A 20,758-nucleotide genomic window follows, 5' to 3' on the forward strand; every position below is an offset into this window, starting at 1 on the left:
TGTATTTTATTTTTGCACTGTCTCTATGCACACTCACAGGGCCCTACTCACGCACACTGACACTCCAACACACACACAAACACTCACTCCATAATTTGCTCACACACACATAATATGCACATAAAGTTGAAGTCGGAAGTTTACATACACCTTAGCCAAATACATTTAAACTCAGTTTTTCACAATTCCTGACATTTAATCCTACTAAAAATTCCCTGTTTTAGGTCAGTTAGGATCACAACTTTATTTTAAGAATGTGAAATGTCAGAATAATAGTAGAGAGAATTATTTATTTAAGCTTTTATTTCTTTCATCACATTCCCAGTGGGTCAGAAGTTTACATACACTCATTTAGTATTTGGTAGCATTGCCTTTAAATTGTTTAACTTGGGTCAAACGTTTCGGGTAGCCATCCACAAGCTTCCCACAATAAGTTGGGTGAATTTAGTCACATTCCTCCTGACAGAGCTGGTGTAACTGAGTCAGGTTTGTAGGCCTCTTTTTTCAGTTCTGCCCACAAATGTTCTATAGGATTGAGGTCAGGGCTTTGTGATACCTTGACTTTGTTGTCCTTAAGCTATTTTGCCACAAATTTGGAAGTATGCTTGGGGTCATTGTCCATTTGGAAGACCCATTTGCGACCAAGCTTTACCTTCCTGACTGATGTCTTGAGATGTTGCTTCAATATATCCACATAATTTTCCTTCCTCATGATGCCATCTATTTTGTGAAGTGCACCAGTCCCTCCTGCAGCAAAGCACCCCCACATCATGATGCTGCCACCCCCGTGCTTCACGGTTGGGATGGTGTTCTTTGGCTTGCAAGCCTACCCCTTTTTCCTCCAAACATAACGATGGTCATTATGGCCAAACAGTTCTATTTTTGTTTCATCAGACCAGAGGACATTTCTCCAAAATGTACGATCTTTGTCCCCATGTGCAGTTGCAAACCGTAGTCTGGCTTTTTTATGGCGGTTTTGGAGCAGTGGCTTCTTCCTTGCTGAGCGGCCTTTCAGGTTATGTCGATATAGGACTCGTTTTACTGTGGATATAGATACTTTGTACCTGTTTCCTCCAGCATCTTCACAAGGTCCTTTGCTGTTGTTCTGGGATTGATTTGCACCAAAGCACGTTCATCTCTAGGAGACAGAACGCGTCTCCTTCCTGAGCGGTATGACAGCTGTGTGGTCCCATGGTGTTTATCTTGCGTACTATTGTTTGTACAGGTGAACGTGGTACTTTCAGGCGTTTGGAAATTGCTCCCAAGGATGAACCAGATTTGTGGAGGTCTACAATTTTTTTTCTGAGGTCTTGGCTGATTTATTTTGATTTTCACATGATGTCAAGCAAAGAGGCACTGAGTTTGAAGGTAGCCCTTGAAATACATCCACAGGTACACCTCCAATTGACTCAAATTATGTCAATTAGCCTATCAGAAGCTTCTAAAGCCATGACATCATTTTCTGGAATTTTCCAAGCTGTTTAAAGTCACAGTCAACTTAGTGTATGTAAACTTCTGACCCACTGGAATTGTGATACAGTGAATTATAAGTGAAATAATCTGTCTGTAAACAATTGTTGGAAAGATGACTTGTGTCATGCACAAAGTAGATGTCCTAACCGACTTGCCAAAACTATAGTTTGTTAACAATACATTTGTGGTGTTGAAAAACGAGTTTTAATGACTCCAACCTAAGTGTATGTAAACTTCCGACTTCAACTGTACATTTATACTGACTCTACACACCCGCACACCCACTCACATACAATCATCATATATGCTGCTGCTGCTACTCTGTTTATCATATATCCTGATGCCTAGTCACCCCTATCCATATCTACCAACGGAGGTTGGTGTCACCTTAATTGGGGAGGACGGGCTTGTGATAATGTCTCGAGCAGAATAGGTGGAATGGTATCAAACACATGGTTTCTATGTGTTTGATGCCATTTCATTTGCGCCGTTCCAGCCATTATTATGAGCCGTCCTCCCTTCAGCAGCTTCCACTGATATCTACCTCTATCACTCCAGTATCCCTGCACATTGTAAATATCGTACTAGAACTGAATGACCCTGCATATAGTATGCTTACTTACTTTCTCATGTGCTTCTTATTTCTTATTTTTTATTTCTCGTGTGTTTTTGTTCTACCTTATGTTAGTTTTTGTTATTACATTGTTGTTGAATACAGTTTTGTGACTTGTTACTTGCATGTCCATTGATGAAGTTGTTTGATATCCACCAGGCGTCGCACTATCATAAAAAAACATGCTTTCAGATCAATCCTGTAAAATAATTAGCCTTTGAAGTTGCCTAGGTTTGAGTGGTTTAAAATGGATCAAATTTAACATGTGTGTAGCCAGGCCTACACTACCCTGTGTCTTTTCTCACACATATTTATTCTACATTGTTAAATAGCTAGTTGTGTGTTATTTTAGGTCTACCCCATCTATTCCCTCTTTATTTATAACCCCTCCCCCTCCATTTCATTAGCTATATCACCGCCATTTGACTCTAGTGAAAGTCAATTAAAGCGTTCGGGGGGAACTGTTTATACTCGATTCCTTGTTCTATTCCTTGATTTGAGACACTCGCTCATGCGTGGAAGCTGCATGAGTCGTTTAAAAAAAATCAGAAAGACAAATGTTTCGCAATAAATCGTGGCAAGCGATCATAAAAATCATATTTACAAGCAAACAATCCCCTAAAAATAAACATACCAACTTACACGTTTAAATGTTTACGAAATTTGATTATTTTAATGTAGTCTATCGGTAATGACAAAAGTCGTAAAAATGCATTTGTGGAAGGCTACTCTAAATGAAATGCCACTGTGTATATTATGGTTTAAAAAATGAGGAGGTAGGTGCAGGAGATAATACGACAGAGAGGAAAAGGAGGGGAATAGAGAGAGTGCAGATCTAGGACCCGTCTAAATTGTTTACCCCTATCGTAATCTTAGCACATGGACAATAACAAAACTGACACCAGATCAGCGAACTCTCTGCGGCCCGTTCCACACCACACCAATCTGGACGTACACGATAGAGAGGAAATCGTGTTCCTCGCCACTCCGTACACACGCCACTAGAATTCACTGAACATACTGCAAGAAAAAGAACGGTGATAAAAAGAAGGCTAGGAGAAAGAGAAGGTGGAAGCAAACGAAGGGCTTAAAAATATATTTGGTTGGGAGCGGAGGACGCATTGGCTTCGCAAGGAGAAGATTAGTGATTCAAATCATTTCCCAACATTTTCTATATTCGGCGGAAAAATAAGTATCGTTAGCTAGCTAGCTACTGTTACGAGGTAGCGGAATGTGTAGCTAGTTAATTAGCAAGGCTTTTGGATTTTTGTGTTTACTAGGTTTACGTGTTCTATTGTGACACTATTTTTCTAACGCTAGTAATCGTGTGAAATGTGCACGAGCCACACATGGTCATGGTGTTCTGTATTGATTAGACAATAACAATCTAGCTAGCGGTACAATACATTTGGCCAAGAAGACCAGCTATAATCAGCTATTTGCACATTCAACGAATAGCATTCCTTATCCCAGAATAGGGAAGAAGTCAAAGGTTTAAAAAAAATAGCTAGACTTGCAAGTGTAGACTAGCTGCCGTCCAATGTTAATGTCGACCGACGTCGCATCCATAATGTTACCCGTTACTCGGGGAATGATGGACCGGGAAAGGGACATTGATACAGCAACCGGACCCCACGCGAACACGACCGGGGGTACAGCAGCAGTAGTCCGGGGAATGAAACGAGGGGATCCTGAGCCCGACGCTCAAACAGCTGCAACTTTGACCGAATTAGCAGCAGCAGAGTGCAAACGGCCAAGGATAGACGGGACGGTGGGTGTTGGTGACATTGGACAGGTAAGGAGTAGAGCATCAACAAATGAAGCCAAATTGCTGTTTGTTTCCGTTCCATGTGTTGTTTACGTTGAATGTGTGCTACATTGTAACCCATACATTAAACGATTTCCTTTCAGTAGCACGCTACGTCTATTGTTTCAAGAACATCAGTGGGTCATGATGATGACGCTGCTGACAGGCAGGCCCACTCATCAAAAGCATGCCTCGTCGCAGCAACTGCAGTAACGAGCGTGCCGTAGAATTACAATCTAGGTACAAAACGTGTCTTGAACATTGTTCTGTGCTCGTGGCAGCTAAGGTAACACCATGATTATGGGCGAGACAAAGGTAATATGATAGCCCACAGCTTCTCGGCAATGACAGTTAAGCTACAGCAAAGATCCAACGATACATAAGGGCCTTTCATGCATTTATGTACACACTGATATTCCCATCTTTACCATGATGGTCTGTCTTTGTCATCGGGCATCACATCAAAGCCTCCGATACAGGAGGGTACCCGCATGGGAACAGTCATTTGTGCCAGTCCCCCTCGTCTGTGATTGGAGCTAGGTGCTAAAAAGAGGAGAGAGACAGGGGGGTTGGGGGAGGGGTCATTACAGGAGAGACAAAGAACAGACCCCTTTTTGTGAATAAGGGAGTAGGAAGGAAGGGGCTTTAGGATACCTTGCCTCTAGCTATGGGCCTCTCCATGACTTGACTGCTGATACAGCATAGCAACAGTGCTTTGCTCTTCGGCTAACCAGTGATATTACACACGCACACACAGTATCCGTAATCCAACAGAGCAGAGCATCATTGAAAGTAGCTGACATACAGTGTTTTTGACTAAGGCAGCAGTCAAACATGGTTCCGGGTCAGCTGTGGATAATTGAATCCTGGGGATTGGGAAAATGCTTCAATTGGTACTGCTGCTAACCTATTGCAATGACAAATGGGCAGGCCATGTGCCTCACACCATATAATGGATGGATGGTGATGACAAAAGGTTATGTGTAGATGGTGTGGCAATGAGAGGTGCAACATTAGGATCTCCCTGCCAATCACTTATATTGATCGCCTGCCACTGTGGGTCAGGCTGGAAATACGCCCACGGGAGAGAGGGAGGAAACAGGAGGATAGAAGGCAGTATTTACTGTATGAAAGAGAACATTTAGCACAAGAGAAGGAGAAAGATGTAGAAAAATCCTCTATGTAGCTTAGTTGAGGTTTGACGATAACTAAGGGTAAACATTAGGAAATGACATTGGTGGTGCTTAATGTTATTAGACATGATTACATCATCCAGTCCTGTAGGTGACACCATATTCAGTGCTGAGAAGATGAGTTTACTAAATATTTTTGGTGCGGCGATGGATAGCTATTTGATACTCATTGCTACCCAGAGGACAGGATGGGTAACAGCCTAAATCATGGCTGAAATATTAAATGAGAGAGGAGTGTCCTGTCATCTCCATCCTCTTATTTTGTTCCTGTCATCCTCCCCCTAAGGCATATTTCCAGACTGCTAATTGACTCATGGTCCATAGAATTTGAGTGTGCACTGCTAGTGAGACAAACCTCCCCACCCCCGCTCACTGTCTCTAGCGTCCAATCACTCCATCTCTCTCTCTCTCTCTCTCTCTCTCTGTTTCCTTCTATGCAGTATTGATGTGCCCTAGCCTAGTCCAGCCTGATAGTGTACAGTATGCTGTATATGCCTCCCTCCGGCACCCTGAGAGCAGATTTGTCCTATCGTTGGCAGTAAAGAGGCTTTGTGTCACGCTAACGAGATCAAAGCTCATTTAAGAGAGGGCATTAACCAGACTGATCGCTTCAAGGGGAGGAGAGTAAAGGGGGAGTGGGTGGGCGAAGCTACGATATAAACAAACCATTAAGATTATACAGTTTTGCACAGGTAAGCTCAAAAGGTGCAGTATTCTTTGAAACTATTAGGCTACCAGGGAATGCTGACTAGTAATAGCGGGAGCATTGTGTGTCATTAAAATGATAAAGTAGGAGATATAATGTGCAGCAGACTATAGTGGACACCCCCTCCCCTTACTTTCTCTGCAGCGTCTGTTTAATGATTGTCACTGAACTTTGAGCGCAATGCAGCGGTGTCACCCTTGACCTTTCACCCCTTGAGAGAAGCTCAAAGTTATCTTCAAGATGTTGCTCAACACAATAGTGCTCAAACTCCCCCCCCCCCCCCATTTTTTTTTTTACAGTCCCCCACTCATTTATTCAGATGCAGGGCCTGCCACTTACACTCACACGTTAACTCTGGACACTGGTTGTTGTTGTCATGTTGTTGTCACCCCCCCTTCTACTCCCCCCCCCCCCCCCCCCCCCCCTCCCGCTGCTCCCAAACTGTCATATGTACTTCCATCTCCGCCCCCGAATGTCTCCCTGTCGGTAACGTTGATTCATCCTGTCTTGCTCCTTCTTTTGGTCCCCTCAGCTCCTCCCTCCATCCTCAGCGTATCACCCTCTTTCCGACCCCTCTATCCCTTCTTCCCCATCCCCCTCCTCCCTCACCATCTGTTGACCTCATGCCATTTTACCCTCCTCCCTCCACTGCTCTCTTTTTCTGCCCATTTGCTCCAACTCTCAACTTCTTTACTTTTCCTAAAATAGAAAGTGGGGGAGAGAAAAAACGAACAGAGTGACGCCCTTTAGTTGAGCGTACAGAGAGAAAGTCACTGTATGTGTTTGTACATTTCTGATCTGTACAGTCTGTAGGTCCTGGCTCTCAGAGCAGCCACACCTCATAACTACCCCTCTACTGTAAATGTGTGTAATTAATACCAAAGTGGATGGTACCCTGTTAAATTGCAGTTTGTATCTGCATGAAAGAGGGTGTCATGATTTTTGTTGAGCATAATAAAAGCTTGAAAAACTTTACAGACTCAAAGCAGACCTGAAATGCATACTTGGCCAAAGCACCATATGCCTGCAGAAGAAAGTGTGTGTGTGTTTTAACAATGAGTATCAAGTTCAGAACCCCCTCCCCCACCCTTTAAGGAAATATGAGTCACATTACATTCTTGGGGTATGAGTCATTGTCTCCATTTCTTGGTTTCTTCTTTTTGCTGTATTTTTCACTTCGTCTTTGTCTTTCTTAATCCCCACATTCTTCCACCCCTGTCTTTCTCTCCTAATTTCCATCTCACTCTCTTGTTCTTTCTCTTCTCTTCATCCACCATTCGTCTCCCTCCCCCTTTCCTCCAGACAGATTGATTCCAGATGTTACCAAATTCTTCTCCTCTCCCTCCCCCTGTTCTAACCTAAACTCCTCCCTCTTCATCCTGCCTTTCTACTAGAACAAATAGGTTTTTTACTGCAACTTTGTTATGTATTGAAACGTGTGGGGTAGTTCTGTGTTCCAAGTGATGCGCTACATTGTGTTTTCACTTATGGTGCCTTGTCAGAGTTACACTCACTCTTTCAAATGTTCAGTGTGTCGCATCTTCATCAGTCCTCCACTGTCCAGCCTTTGAAGACTACCAGTGTTTTTACCATGTGTGTTGCTGAATACAGCCCTGTCCGTTCGGCGGCTCTCCCGCTTTAATGCGGCGCGCTGAGGAGTGTGTTCCCCCAGAGGACGAGGCACGAGGGGGAAATTGGTTCCAGATGAAACAGGAAGTGGAGAGGGGGAGACAAAGAGAGGGCTGTTTTATGCTGGAGAGGGAGCCTGGACACTGTTGGGCTGAATAACATACATCTCACTCCTCTGGCATGAGTCATGTATGCTATAGTCTGTACTGTCCAGACAGCATCACACATCAGTCTGTCACTCACTTCTGCTGCTCACTACTTAAACGCTCTCTGTGCCCCGTCAAATGTTGTCCCTCTCTCTACTTATTTGATTGACGTCATTCCTTTTTCCCCTCCCTGTTTTGTCCACTCCCTCCCTCCACCACTGCCATGTCTCATTTTGGTGTGTCTGTGGAGTCCCATTCAGGGTTAGTGCAGTAAGCACAGCCAGCACAGCTAGCTTTCTGAGAGGGCATCTCTACCGTGCTGTCGCCATGGCATCCTGAGTCGGGCCTTTCCCGCGATAGGTTGAAAAAATTATAGTAGGGAGGGACCAATTCCCCCAGGAAGCAGGTCGGGTGCAGAAGCATGAGGTTACTCTGTCTGTTTACAATGAAGAGGCCAGGACCACCTTTTTACTACATTACTCCAGCCCTGGCTGCTCACTGAATGGAAGCTAATGGAGATAGTGTATGAATTTAAAATTAGCTGCTGACTGTCGTCTTTTAGCACAAGCACAATGGAAACATATTCACCCTTTTAACACGTGTGCAGTGTCCTTCCCCTGAGCATGATTGAAAAGGCCGTAGCCTCGTTACTCTGCCTGTTTTCCCTGCACAGTGTACCGCTAGCATGCCAGACAGGATCGCTGGAATCCTCTCTCCTTACTGTTGTGAAAATATCATCGTTTTGTTGAACTTTTCCCCTGTTGTTCTATCCCGCCCCCTCTCCCCCGTTCTTTTCCCTCCTCTTACATTGCCATGAACAATGGCTCTTCTGCCGGGGGGGAAATGGCTCTTCTGCTGGGGGGAAATGAGAGGGAAGAGCGACAGAAATAATCTAATTAGAAGTAATTACAGATTAATTAACCACAACACTAGATTCTGGGGCATGGTCGGGGGAAGGGTGCGCTCTTTTTTTGTTGCGGAGTGCGTTTTGTTTTGTCTGCTGAATAAGGAACTGGCCTGGCTGCAGAATGATTCACCAGCTGCTCTACATGGTTGAGGCAGCGCTCAGGGTTCAAACCAAAAGGGTCATCATGTTAACTGTTAACTTGCACAATCCTTTGCCTTTGTGAAATGTGCCCCCTTAAGTTCCCTGCTTCTTTCCTGCACCATACGTATTTTCATAAATGTGTTGGTCTGTAGGGTATACCGTAACAGCTAGGGCTGGGAATTGCCAGGGACTTCATGATACGATGTTATCACGATACTTAGCTGCCGATACGATATGTATTGCGATTCTCACGATTCGATATGTATTGCGATTCGACACTGTGATTTTGTGATTCGGTGTTCCAAACATGTAGCTCACCATAAGTCTGCTGCAGAGGGACAACAGAGAGCCATGAGAAAACGAGTTTTGATAAAACTGCTGAAAACAAGATGGAGAACAAGCTATGAAGGAAAAAGACTGGAGTTTTGGTGCAGATACAGCACACTAGCACAAACATGATATTGTCAAAATGATGCGATATATCAGCAAAAATTATATTCTGATATGTTTAAGAAAAAAGTATGAGAAAAAAACTAATGTATGCACTCATTAACTGTAAGTTGCTCTGGATAACAGTGTCTGCTAAATTACTAAAATGTAAATGTAATGTTACTATATACATTTTCCCCCCCATTACTAGTAACAGCTGGGCTGTTTCTCCTCGCAGAGGCATATTACTTTGTTAGGGGTGAAGATGGGAGATGAAAAAGTGACTTCATGTTAAATCACATCACATTTTTCAAACCCTTCCTCTCTCTCTCTCTTTTTACTTTTTTTTTTTTAGAACAACGACCCTTTAACCCCAGGTTTCCTTGGATACCCACCTCACAGCCAGGTAAGAGAGAATACCATCTTTTACTGAATTCTCCTTTAATTTTGGTATAATTGATGGATGTGTCATGGAGTTTCATGAAACAGGTTAAAGTACCGTTGATCATCTCTTATGAAAGCCCAACACGAACATAGCCTACAGAAACTGTGATGACATTTTCCACTCTGAATCATTTTGATCTGCCTGGCTGCTGTGCACACTTTTCCCACAATCCACATTCCCCTGCTCTCTTTCCCCTCCTCTCTCTAATTTCTAGTGCTCTCCCTCCTTATTGGTTCCAGTAATGAGTACCTTATGTGCACCAGACAGGGCTGTTTCTGACAGTCTCTTATCTGCCTGGGAGCAGCAGCACAGTGCTGTGTCGTCTGTCTGTTGTCATGGCTGAGATGTGAGTGCAGGTCTCTGGCAGAGCCACAGGAGGGGGGTGTTGGTCTGCCTGCCCTCCCTCTCCTCTCAACAAGATGGATCTCCACAGCTTTATCTCCATTATGTGTTTTTTCCTCCTGTGTGCGTTCCTCTACCCCTGCCATCTCCTTTCTTGGGAATGCAGCTCGCTCGCTGCCTGTGCTGGAGAGACGGGGAGGGGGGGGTGGATGGAAAGCACAAGAGGCAGGAGAGAGGGAAAGCGAGAGGAGGGGAAGATGGAGCAAGTGAGCCACCATATTGAAGTTAACCTTTCTGTGGTGAGGTAATATATAGGCTAGACCAGTGGTATTCAAAGTCGGGGTCGCGACCCGAAGTGGGGGCACAGGGGAACTGCAGTGGGGTCGCCAAAATATAAAAACAAAAATATTGAGTAAATATATATATATATATATATATATATATATTTGAATGAATTGAAGATTATTTGTTGATGCAAAAATCTACATTTTACCGATGTTAAGGTTGTTAGATTTGGCAAGAAATTCCTGCAGAAAAAATGGGGGCGCTGAAATTCTTGCGGGAAAAAATTGGGTCCCCACTGAAAAAATTTGAAAACCATTGGGCTAGACACGTCTGAAATAACATGCATTTGGTAAGGTTGTTATATAGTTATAATCCAAACATACACATGGGAACCTAACTTACTTATTTGTGTGGTCCTCTGTAGCTCAGCTGGTAGAGCACAGCGCTTGTAACGCCAAGGTAGTGAGTTCGATCCCCGGGACCACTCATACACAAAAATGTATGCACGCATGACTGTAAGTCGCTTTGGATAAAGCGTCTGCTAAATGGCATATTTATATATTATTATTATATATTATTATATTATATTATTATTATTATTATTATTATTATTTGATTCAAGACTAGTCAAACGTACAACAAATGTTTTAAATTATTTAATGCTAGCTAGTTCTTAGTGATGTAATCGGCCTCAGAGTACACATAGGAGTTGAGCCGGTTGTCATGCAAAGGGTTGGAGGAGTTAGTCTAGCCTACCTACATTCTAGCTGGAGTTCCTATGGGCTGTTGTGCGTTGGTTGATCTACCTGTAGGTTTGGCTGTGTCAATAGGGACAATGTTTATGCATGGTGGCTTAGCCAAAACCCTATGTATGTGGGTCTGTCTGGAGGTTAGTGCCCCTCCTCATCACGTTTAGGCTACAGAAGCCATGATGGTTATGATGGTCCTAGTCAGTCAGTATACAGTGACCACACAGTCCTGTATCTGCCTCTGATGATATAGAAGAGAACACGTTTGACTGTGGGGTCAGTAGTACTGGTATTCCATGCAAGTGTGTTTTGCTGCAGTAAATGCGCAATTACATTTTACACATCCATACCTGAGGACCACGATGAAAATAAGCCTTTGGGCTTTATTGTGTTTTATCCTTGAATTTTGATGTATGTATTTTTGTCTCAAATCTAATTGTATTTGTCACACACAACACGAGTGGACTAACAGTGAAATGCTTACTGAGGGGCCCTTCATAACAATACAGAGAGAAAGAAAATTGAGAAATAAAAGATAAGTAAAACACGTAATAATAGATACAAAATGAGTAACGATAACTTGGCTATATACAAGGGGTGCCAATACTGAGTCGATGTGCAGGGGTACGAGGTAATTGAGGTAGATATGTACATATAACTAGGAATAAAGTGCCAGATAGTAAACAGTAGCAGCAGCGTATGTGATGAGTCAAAGAAGTTAGTGCAAAAAGGGTCAATGCCGATAGTCCGGCTAGCTGTTTGGTTAACTATTTAACTAACTATTTAGCGGTCTTATGGCTTGGGGCTAGAAGCTGTTCAGGGTCCTGTTGGTTCCAGACATGGTACATCGGTACCGCTTGCCATGCAGTACCAGAACTTTTTGAGGATCTGAGGGCCCATTCCAAATCTTTTCAGCCTCACGAGGTTGAAGAGGCATGGTCGTGCCCTCTTCACGACTGTGTTGGTGTGTTTGATAGATCCTTAGTGATGTGGACACCGAGGAACTCAAAGCTTTCGACCCGCTCCACTACAGCCCAGTCGATGTGAATGAGGGCGTGCTCGGCCCTCCGTATCCTGTAGTCCACGATCAGCTCTTTTGTTTCATCGTCGTCGGTGATCAAATCAAATTGTATTGGCCACATGTGCCGAATACAACAGGTGTAGACATTACAGTGAAATGCTTACTTACAGCCCTTAACCAACAATGCATTTATTTTCTAATAAAAAAGTAAAATAAAACAACCACAAAAAAGTGTTGAGAAAAAAAGAGCAGAAGTAAAATAAAATAACAGTAGGGAGGCTATATATACGGAGGCTATATATACAGGGGGGTACCGGTGCAGAGTCAATGTGCGGGGGCACCGGCTAGTTGAGGTAATATGTACATGTGGGTAGAGTTAAAGTGACTATGCATAAATAATGAACAGAGTAGCAGCAGCGTAAAAAGATGGGGTGGGGGTGGGGGGGCAGTGCAAATAGTCCGGGTAGCCATGATTAGCTGTTCAGGAGTCTTATGGCTTGGGGGTAGAAGCTGTTGAGAAGTCTTTTGGACCTAGACTTGGCAATCCGGTACCGCTTGCCGTGCGATAGCAGAGAGAACAGTCTATGACTAGGGTGGCTGGAGTCTTTGACAATTTTGAGGGCCTTCCTCTGACACCGCCTGGTATAGAGGTCCTGGATGGCAGGAAGCTTGGCCCCAGTGATGTACTGGGCCGTACGCACTACCCTCTGTAGTGCCTTGCGGTCGGAGGCCGAGCAGTTGCCATACCAGGCGGTGATGCAACCAGTCAGGATGCTCTCAATGGTGCAGCTGTTGAATTATTTGAGGATCTGAGGACCCATGCCAAATCTTTTCAGTCTCCTGAGGGGGAATAGGCTTTGTCGTGCCCTCTTTACGACTGTCTTGGTGTGTTTGGACCATGATAGTTCGTTGGTGATGTGGACACCAAGGAACTTGAAGCTCTCAACCTGTTCCACTACAGCCCCGTCGATGAGAATGGGGGCGTGCTCAGTCCTCTTTTTTTTCCTGTAGTCCACAATCATCTCCTTTGTCTTGGTCACGTTGAGGGAGAGGTTGTTATCCTGGCACCACACGGCCAGGTCTCTGACCTCCTCCCTATAGGCTGTCTCATCGTTGTCGGTGATCAGGCCTACCACTGTTGTGTCGTCGGCAAACTTAATGATGGTGTTGGAATCGTGCCTGGCCAAGCAGTCATGGTTGAACAGGGAGTACAGGAGGGGACTGAGCACGCACCCCTGAGGGGCCCCCGTGTTGAGGATCAGTGTGGCAGATGTGTTGTTACCTACCCTTACCACCTGGGGGCGGCCCGTCAGAAAGTCCAGGATCCAGTTGCAGAGGGAGGTGTTTAGTCCCAGGATCCTTAGCTTAGTGATGAGCTTTGAGGGCACTATGGTGTTGAATGCTGAGCTGTAGTCAAGGAATAGCATTCTCACGTAGGTGTTCCTCATGTCCAGGTGGGAAAGGGCAGTGTGGAGTGCAATAGAGATTGCATCATCTGTGGATCTGTTGGGGCGGTATGCAAATTGGAGTGGGTCTAGGGTTTCTGGGATAATGGTGTTGATGTGAGCCATGACCAGCCTTTCAAAGCACTTCATGGCTACAGACGTCAGTGCTACGGGTCGGTAGTCATTTAGGCAGGTTATCTTAGTGTCCTTGAGCATGGGGACTATGGTGGTCTGCTTGAAACATGTTGGTATTACAGACTCAGTCAGGGACATGTTGAAAATGTCAGTGAAGACACTTGCCAGTTGGTCAGCACATGCTCGGAGTACATGTCCTGGTAATCCATCTGGCCCTGCGGCCTTGTGAATGTTGACCTGCTTAAAAGTCTTACTCACATTGGCTACGGAGAGCGTGATCACATAGTCATCCGGAACAGCTGGTGCTCTCATGCATGCTTCAGTGTTGCTTGCCTCGAAGTGAGCATAGAAGTGGTTTAGCTCGTCTGGAAGTCTTGTGTCACTGGGCAGCTCGCGGCTGTGCTTCCCTTTGTAGTCTGTAATAGTTTTCAAGCCCTGCCACATCCGACGAGTGTCAGAGCTGGTGTAGTACGATTCAATCTTAGTCCTGTACTGACTCTTTGCCTGTTTGATGGTTCGGCGGAGGGCATAGCGGGATTTCTTATAAGCGTCCGGGTTAGAGTCCCGCTCCTTGAAAGCGGCAGCTCTACCCTTTAGCTCAGTGCGGATGTTGCCTGTAATCCATGGCTTCTGGTTGGGGTATGTACGTACGGTCACTGTGGGGATGACGTCATCGATGCACTTATTGATGAAGCCAGTGACTGATGTGGTGTACTCCTCAATGCTATCTGAAGAATCCCAGAACATGTTCCAGTCTGTGCTAGCAAAACAGTCCTGTAGCTTAGCATCTGCGTCATCTGAGCACTTTCTTATTAACCACAGGTGCTTCCTGCTTTAGTTTTTGCTTATAAGCAGGAATCAGAAGGATAGAGTTATGGTCAGATTTGCCAAATGGAGGGCGAGGGAGAGCTTTGTATGCGTCTCTGTGTGTGGAGTAAAGGTGGTCTAGAGTTTTCTTCCTCTGGTTGCACATTTAACATGCTGGTAGAACTTAGGTAGACCTGATTTAAGTTTCCCTGCATTAAAGTCCCCGGCCACTAGGAGCGCCGCCTCTGGATGAGCGTTTTCCTGTTCACTTATGGCCTTATACAGCTCATTCAGTGCAATCTTAATCCCAGCATCGGTTTGTGGTGGTAAATAGACAGCTATGAAAAATATAGATGAAAACTCTTGGTAAATGGTGTGGTCTACAGCTTATCATAAGATACTCTACCTCAGGCGAGCAAATCCTCGAGACTTCCTTAGTATTTGATTTTGTGCACCAGCTGTTGTTTACAAATATACACAGAACGCCACCCCTTGTCTTACCGGAGTCAGCCGTTCTATCCTGCCGATGTAGCGTATAGCCCGCTAGCTGTATGTCCATGTCGTCGTTCAGCCACGACTCTGTGAAACATAATATATTACAGTTTTTAATGTCCCGTTGGTAGGATAACCGTAATCTTAGGTCATCTAATTTATTCTCAAATGATTGAACATTGGCTAATAGGATTGATGGAAGAGGCTGTTTACTCGCTCGCCGTCGGATCCTTACAAGGCACCCCGACCTACGTCCACGATATCTCTGTCTCTTTCTCATGCGAATGACAGGGATTTGGGCCTTGTCGGGTGTCTGTAGGATATCCTTCGCATCCGACTTGTTGAAGAAAAAATCTTCATCCAATACGAGGTGAGTAATCGCTGTCCTGATATCCAGAAGCTCTTTTTGGTTATAAGAGACGATGGCAGAAACATTATGTACAGAATAAATTACAAATAACGCGGAAAAACACACATAATAGTACAATTGGTTAGAGGGCTGTAAAACGGCAGCCATCTTCTCCGGCGCCATTCTATCGCGTCGTCAGCAATCTTATTGATTGTGTTGGAGTCGTGCGCAGCCATGCAGTCGTGGGTGAATGGGGAATACAGGAGGGGACTAAGCACGCACCCCTGATGGGCCCCCGTGTTAAGGGTCAGCGTGGTGGATGTGTTGTTGCCTACCCTCACCAACTGGGGGTGGCCGTCAGGATATCCAGTTGCAAAGGGAGGTGTTCAGTCCCAGGGTCCTTAGCTTAGTGATGAGCTTGGAGGGCACTATGGTGTTGAATGCTGAGCTATAGTCAATAAACAGCATTCTTACGTACAGTTGAAGTCGGAAGTTTACATACACTTAGGTTGGAGTCATTAAAACTCGTTTTTCAACCACTCCACAAATTTCTTGTTAAAAAACTATAGTTTTGGCAAGTCGGTTAGGACATCTACTTTGTGCATGATACAATACATTTTTCCAACAATTGTTTACAGACAGATTATTTCACTTATAATTCACTGTATCACAATTCCAGTGGGTCAGAAGTTTACATACACTAAGTTGACGGTGCCTTTAAACAGCTTGGAAAATTCCAGAAAATGATGTAATGGATTTAGAAGCTTCTTATAGACTAATTGACATCATTTGAGTCAATTGGAGGTCTACCTGTGGATGTATTTCAAGGCCTACCTCAGTGCCTCTTTGCTTGACATCATGGGAAAATCAAAAGAAATCAGCCAAGACCTTAGGAAAAAAATTGTAGACCTCCACAAATCTGGTTCATCCTTGGGAGCAATTTCCAAACGCCTGAAGGTACCACGTTCATCTGTACAAACAATAGTATTATAAGTATAAACACCATAGGACCACGCAGCCGTCATACCGCTCAGGAAGGAGATGCGTTCTGTCTCTTTTTTTTTTTACATTTGACATTTTAGTCATTTAGCAGACGTTCTTATCCAGAGCGACTTACAGTTAGTGAGTGCATGCATTTTTCATACTGGCCCCCCATGGGAATTGAACCCATAACCCTGGCATTGCAAGTGCCATGCTCTACCAACTGAGCTACAGGAGGCTAGAGATTAACGTACTTTGGTGCGAAAAGTGCAAATCAATCCCAGAACAACAGCAAAGGACCTTGTGAAGATGCTGGAGGAAACAGGTACAAAAGTATCTATATCCACAGTAAAACAAGTCCTATATCAACATAACCTGAAAGGCCGCTCAGCAAGGAAGATGCCACTGCTCCAAAACCGCCATAAAAAAGCCAGACTACGGTTTGCAACTGCACATGGTGACAAAGAATGTACTTTTTGGAGAAATATCCTCTGGTCTGATGAAACAAAAATTGAACTGTTTGCCCATAAAGACCATCGTTATGTTTGGAGGAAAAAGGGGGTCGCTTGCAAGCCGAAGAACACCATCTTAACCGTGAAGCACGGGGGTGGCAGCATCATGCTGTGGGGGTGCTTTGCTGCAGGAGGGACTGGTGCACTTCACAAAATAGATGGCATCATGAGGAAGGAAAATTATGTGGAAATATTGAAGCAACATCTCAAGACATCAGTCAGGAAGTTAAAGCTTGGTCGCAAATGGGTCTTCCAAATGGACAATGACCCCAAGCATACTTCCACATTTGTGGCAAAATGGCTTAAGGACAACAAAGTCAAGGTATTGGAGTGGCCATCACAAAGACCTGACCTCAATCCTATAGAACATTTGTGGGCAGAACTGAAAAAGCGTGTGCGAGCAAGTAAGCCTACAAACCTGACTCAGTTACACCAGCTCTGTCAGGAGGAATGGGCCAAAATTCACCCAATTTATTGTGGGAAGCTTGTGGAAGGCTACCCGAAACGTTTGACCCAAGTTAAACAATTTAAAGGCAATTTAAACAATTTAAACAATTTAAAGGCAAACTCAATTAGTACCAAATACTAATTGAGTGTATGTAAACTTCTGACCCACTGGGAATGTGATGAAAGAAATAAAAGCTGAAATAAATAATTCTCTCTACTATTATTCTGACATTTCACGTTCTTAAAATAAAGTGGTGATCCTAACTGACCTAAAACAGGGAATTTTTAGTAGGATTAAATGTCAGGAATTGTGAAAAACTGAGTTTAAATGTATTTGTCTAAGGTGTATGCAAACTTCCAACTTCAACTGTATATGTTCCTTTTGTCCAAGTGGAAAAGGGCAGTGTGGAGTGCAATAGAGATTGCGTCATCTGTGGATCCCGTCGGGGTGGAATGTGAATTTGAGTGGGTCCAGGGTGTCTGGGTTCATGGTGTTGATGTGAGCCATGACCAGCCTTTCAAACCATTTCATGGCTACAGATGTGAGTGCTACGGGGCGATTAGTCATTTAGACAGGTTACCTTGGTGTTCTTGGGCACAGGGACTATGGAGGTCTGCTTGAAACGAGTTGGTATTACAGACCAGGTCAGGAATAGGTTGAAAATGTCAGTGAAAAAACTTGCCAGTTGGTCAGCGCATGCTTTGAGTACACGTCCTGGTAATCTGTCTAGCCCTGCAGCCTTGTGAAAGTTAACCTGTTTAAAGGTCTTACTCACATCGGCTACGGAGAGCGTGATCACACTGTCGTCCGGATCAGCTGGTGCTCTCACGCATGGTTCGGTGCATAGAAGGCATTTAGCTCGTCTGGTAGGCTCGCATCCCTTTGTAATCCGTGATAGTTTGCAAGCCCTGCCACATCCGACGAGCATCAGAGCCGGTGTAGTAGGATTCGATCTTAGACCTGTATTGACGCTTTGCCTGTTTGATGGTTTGTCGGAGGGCGTAGTGGGATTTCTTATAAGTGGCAGCTCTAGCCTTTAACTCAGTGCGGATGTTACCTGTAATCCATGGCTTCTGGTTGGGATATGTACATACAGTCACTGTGGGGACGACGTCATCGATGCATTTATTGATGAAGCTAGTGACTGATGTGGTAAACTCCTGAATGTTATCGGATGAATCACGGAACATATTCCAGTCTGTGCTAGCGAAACAGTCCTGTAGCTTAGCATCTGCTTCCGTATTGAGCGCGTCACTGGTACTTCTTATTTGAGTTTCTGCTTGTAAGCGGGAATCATGAGGATAGAGTTATGGTCAGATTAGCCAAATGGAGAGGGAGGGAGAGCTTTGTTATGCATCTCTGTGTGTGGAGTAAAGGTGATCTAGAGTTTTTTCGCTTCTAGTTCAGGTGAATTGCTGGTAGTAATTGGGTAAGACGGATTTCAGTTTTCCTGCGTTAAAATCACCGGCCACTAGGAGCACCGCCTCTGGATGAGCATTTTCTTATTTGCTTATGGTCCTATACAGCTCGTTGAGTGCAGTCTTCGTGCCAGCATCGGTTTGTGGTGGTAAATAGCCAGTTAAGAAAAATTTATGAAAACTCTCTTGGTAAATAGTATGGTCTACAGCTTATCATGAGGTATTCTAACTCAGGCCAGCAGAACCTCTCCGGTTGGAGCAGCCTACTACTTTTAATAGTCTAATAAATTCAATCAACCTACCTAATTAGTAGAGTTATGTATTGTTTGTTGGTATGTAGGGATGCATACATTGGCCTTCAGATCAATATTTCCATATCGATATATAATCCATTATGGACAAGAGAATATTGATTAGGACTATTGTATCAGCCCAGAATGCCCATATCAGTGTATCCCTATATGTATGGCCTTATGATGATCTATTTTGGTGGGGGAGGGGCATTGTTTGATTGTATGTGTGTGAGAGAGAGAGTGTGATGGAAATAGCCCTTTGTTTGAAAGCATGTTTGTGTGCCTGCCAGGGTGCACAATAAATATGGCTGTGCATCTGTGTGTTTATCAGTGTGTTCAGTCTGTGTAGTTAATCCTTAGATCATCCTCTCATCCTCCTCACTTACACCCTAATCCCGTCATCCCTCGCTCTTTCCCCATCCCTTTATCCTTTTATCTCTATCCCGTTATCTCTCGCTCGCATCCACTGCCTCTCTCACCCCCTCTTTTACCCCTTTCCCATCACCTCCCATCACCTCTTTTGGTCCCTCTCTCCCTCCCTCGCTCCCCTCCCTCTCTCCATCTCTCTCTCCCCTCTGTAGTAGCCAACCTCAGCAGATGTCTGCATACTGGCATAGCTGCACTCCTCTCTCCCATAGAACCCCAACAATACTGTAGTGTAGGAAATGAAAAAGCGCAATGCAGAGTAATAAATATACATGTTGTGGAGGTGTAGAATGGGGCCGTAGCAGTTTGAAGCTGTTTCCTCTCTGGGTAATGAACATGGGGAGGTGAGGGAGAGCTGCCTGCGAGCCTAACATGGGGTTGACAAGCTGCCATCCAATAAATAAATGATTAAAAAAACCTGCAATGCAGTGGGTAGCGTTACAGTGTGAAACGGAGCGTCTTCTACTCAGGGCTGCCAAACAGCAGCTCCTTCCTTCCTAACCTGTCAGTACCTAACCAGAGAGGAGAGGGGAGGGGATGGAGAGACTGATAGATAGGAGGGACCCAGCCAGGCTCAGAGAGAGGGAAAGTTTGAAGGGGGATGGAACATGCAGAAGCCATGACAGAGCAGAGCAGGAGAGGTAGTTTGAGTGAGAAGTGACACACGTCAGAGGAAGAAGAGAAGAGACTCGAGAGCTGTCAAAGAGGAGAAAACTGACAAGGGGGCAAACAGAAAATAAGGTAGTGACAAGGACACAAGGCTTGCTTGGTGCTAAGGGAAGGGGGAACACTGGCGGAGAGCGAGGGAGAATTTGAATCTGTGAGAGACGTGGACAGAAGGTGCTTCCCGGCGGATGGTAACAGACCACATTCAGAGCGGAATAGAGAGAAAGAGAGGAGAGACTTGAGGCATTTCTTCCTTCCCGTACAGACAATGATGGGGCTGTACTATCCTGCGGTGTTGCCGGTGAGTTAACATCATAGTTTTCTGTATGCTCCTATCCAGTGTAGCAGGTTTAGACCTGGAACATCTAAAGATGTTTACCTAGCTAGTTTTGATACGTTGCACAAGGCAAGGCCTCAGATTGCTGCATGGAGTTATACTGTTGTTTCTCTTTTACCACAAATAAATGCACATAGCCTAGACACTCAGTGAACGCTCAGTGATTTGTGACTGGTATTGTGTAACGACTTATGTAATATAACTTGTTTTTTCATTTAAATATGTAGATGTGTTACTGGCAGCAAGAAGGGTTAACTGTGTACATGTTCTAATGAGCCTGCTGCCCCAACATGTTCTGTGGTCATGTCTGTGCATCAGGGCCCTCAAGGATGTACAGGCTTCTGCAAATGTCTCTGTAAATTAGCAGTGTTGAGCTGTGTGTATGTCGCACGTTGCGGCCATGCTGACTCTACAGAACATCATGTTAGTCCAGGGGGTGCAGAGAGGGGGGGGCTGTTGGAATGAGGAAGAAGGAGAGAGTGCTACAGCAATTCTTTGTTGTCTTCCCAGCTGTCTTTGCTGTTTAACCCCCCCGTCCCCCCGTCTGCTGAGTGAAAGAGACA

General features: G+C 44.6%; 1 protein-coding gene across 10 annotated transcripts in view; it reads left to right on the forward strand.

Annotated features, from left to right (window-relative positions):
- Positions 1-3,077: 3,077 nt before the first annotated feature.
- LOC311103733 (RNA binding protein fox-1 homolog 2-like) overlaps positions 3,078-20,758 on the forward strand; it is a 42,711-nt gene continuing 25,030 nt past the window's right edge. For 2 of the 10 annotated variants that reach the window (XM_084145361.1, XM_084145359.1), the window contains exons 1-2: positions 3,078-3,881; positions 9,400-9,450. In XM_084145361.1, the coding sequence (XP_084001487.1) occupies positions 3,627-3,881; positions 9,400-9,450 (306 nt within the window). In that variant the 5' untranslated portion in view covers positions 3,078-3,626. Of the gene's footprint in view, positions 3,882-9,399; positions 9,451-19,632; positions 20,160-20,758 lie in introns of those variants that run through there. The other 8 variants (XM_084145351.1, XM_084145360.1, XM_084145358.1 and 5 more) reach the window with 7 other exon arrangements.

Source organism: Coregonus lavaretus (assembly GCF_964263955.1).
Source record: "Coregonus lavaretus genome assembly, chromosome: 28".
NCBI classification, from domain to species: Eukaryota; Metazoa; Chordata; class Actinopteri; order Salmoniformes; family Salmonidae; genus Coregonus; species Coregonus lavaretus.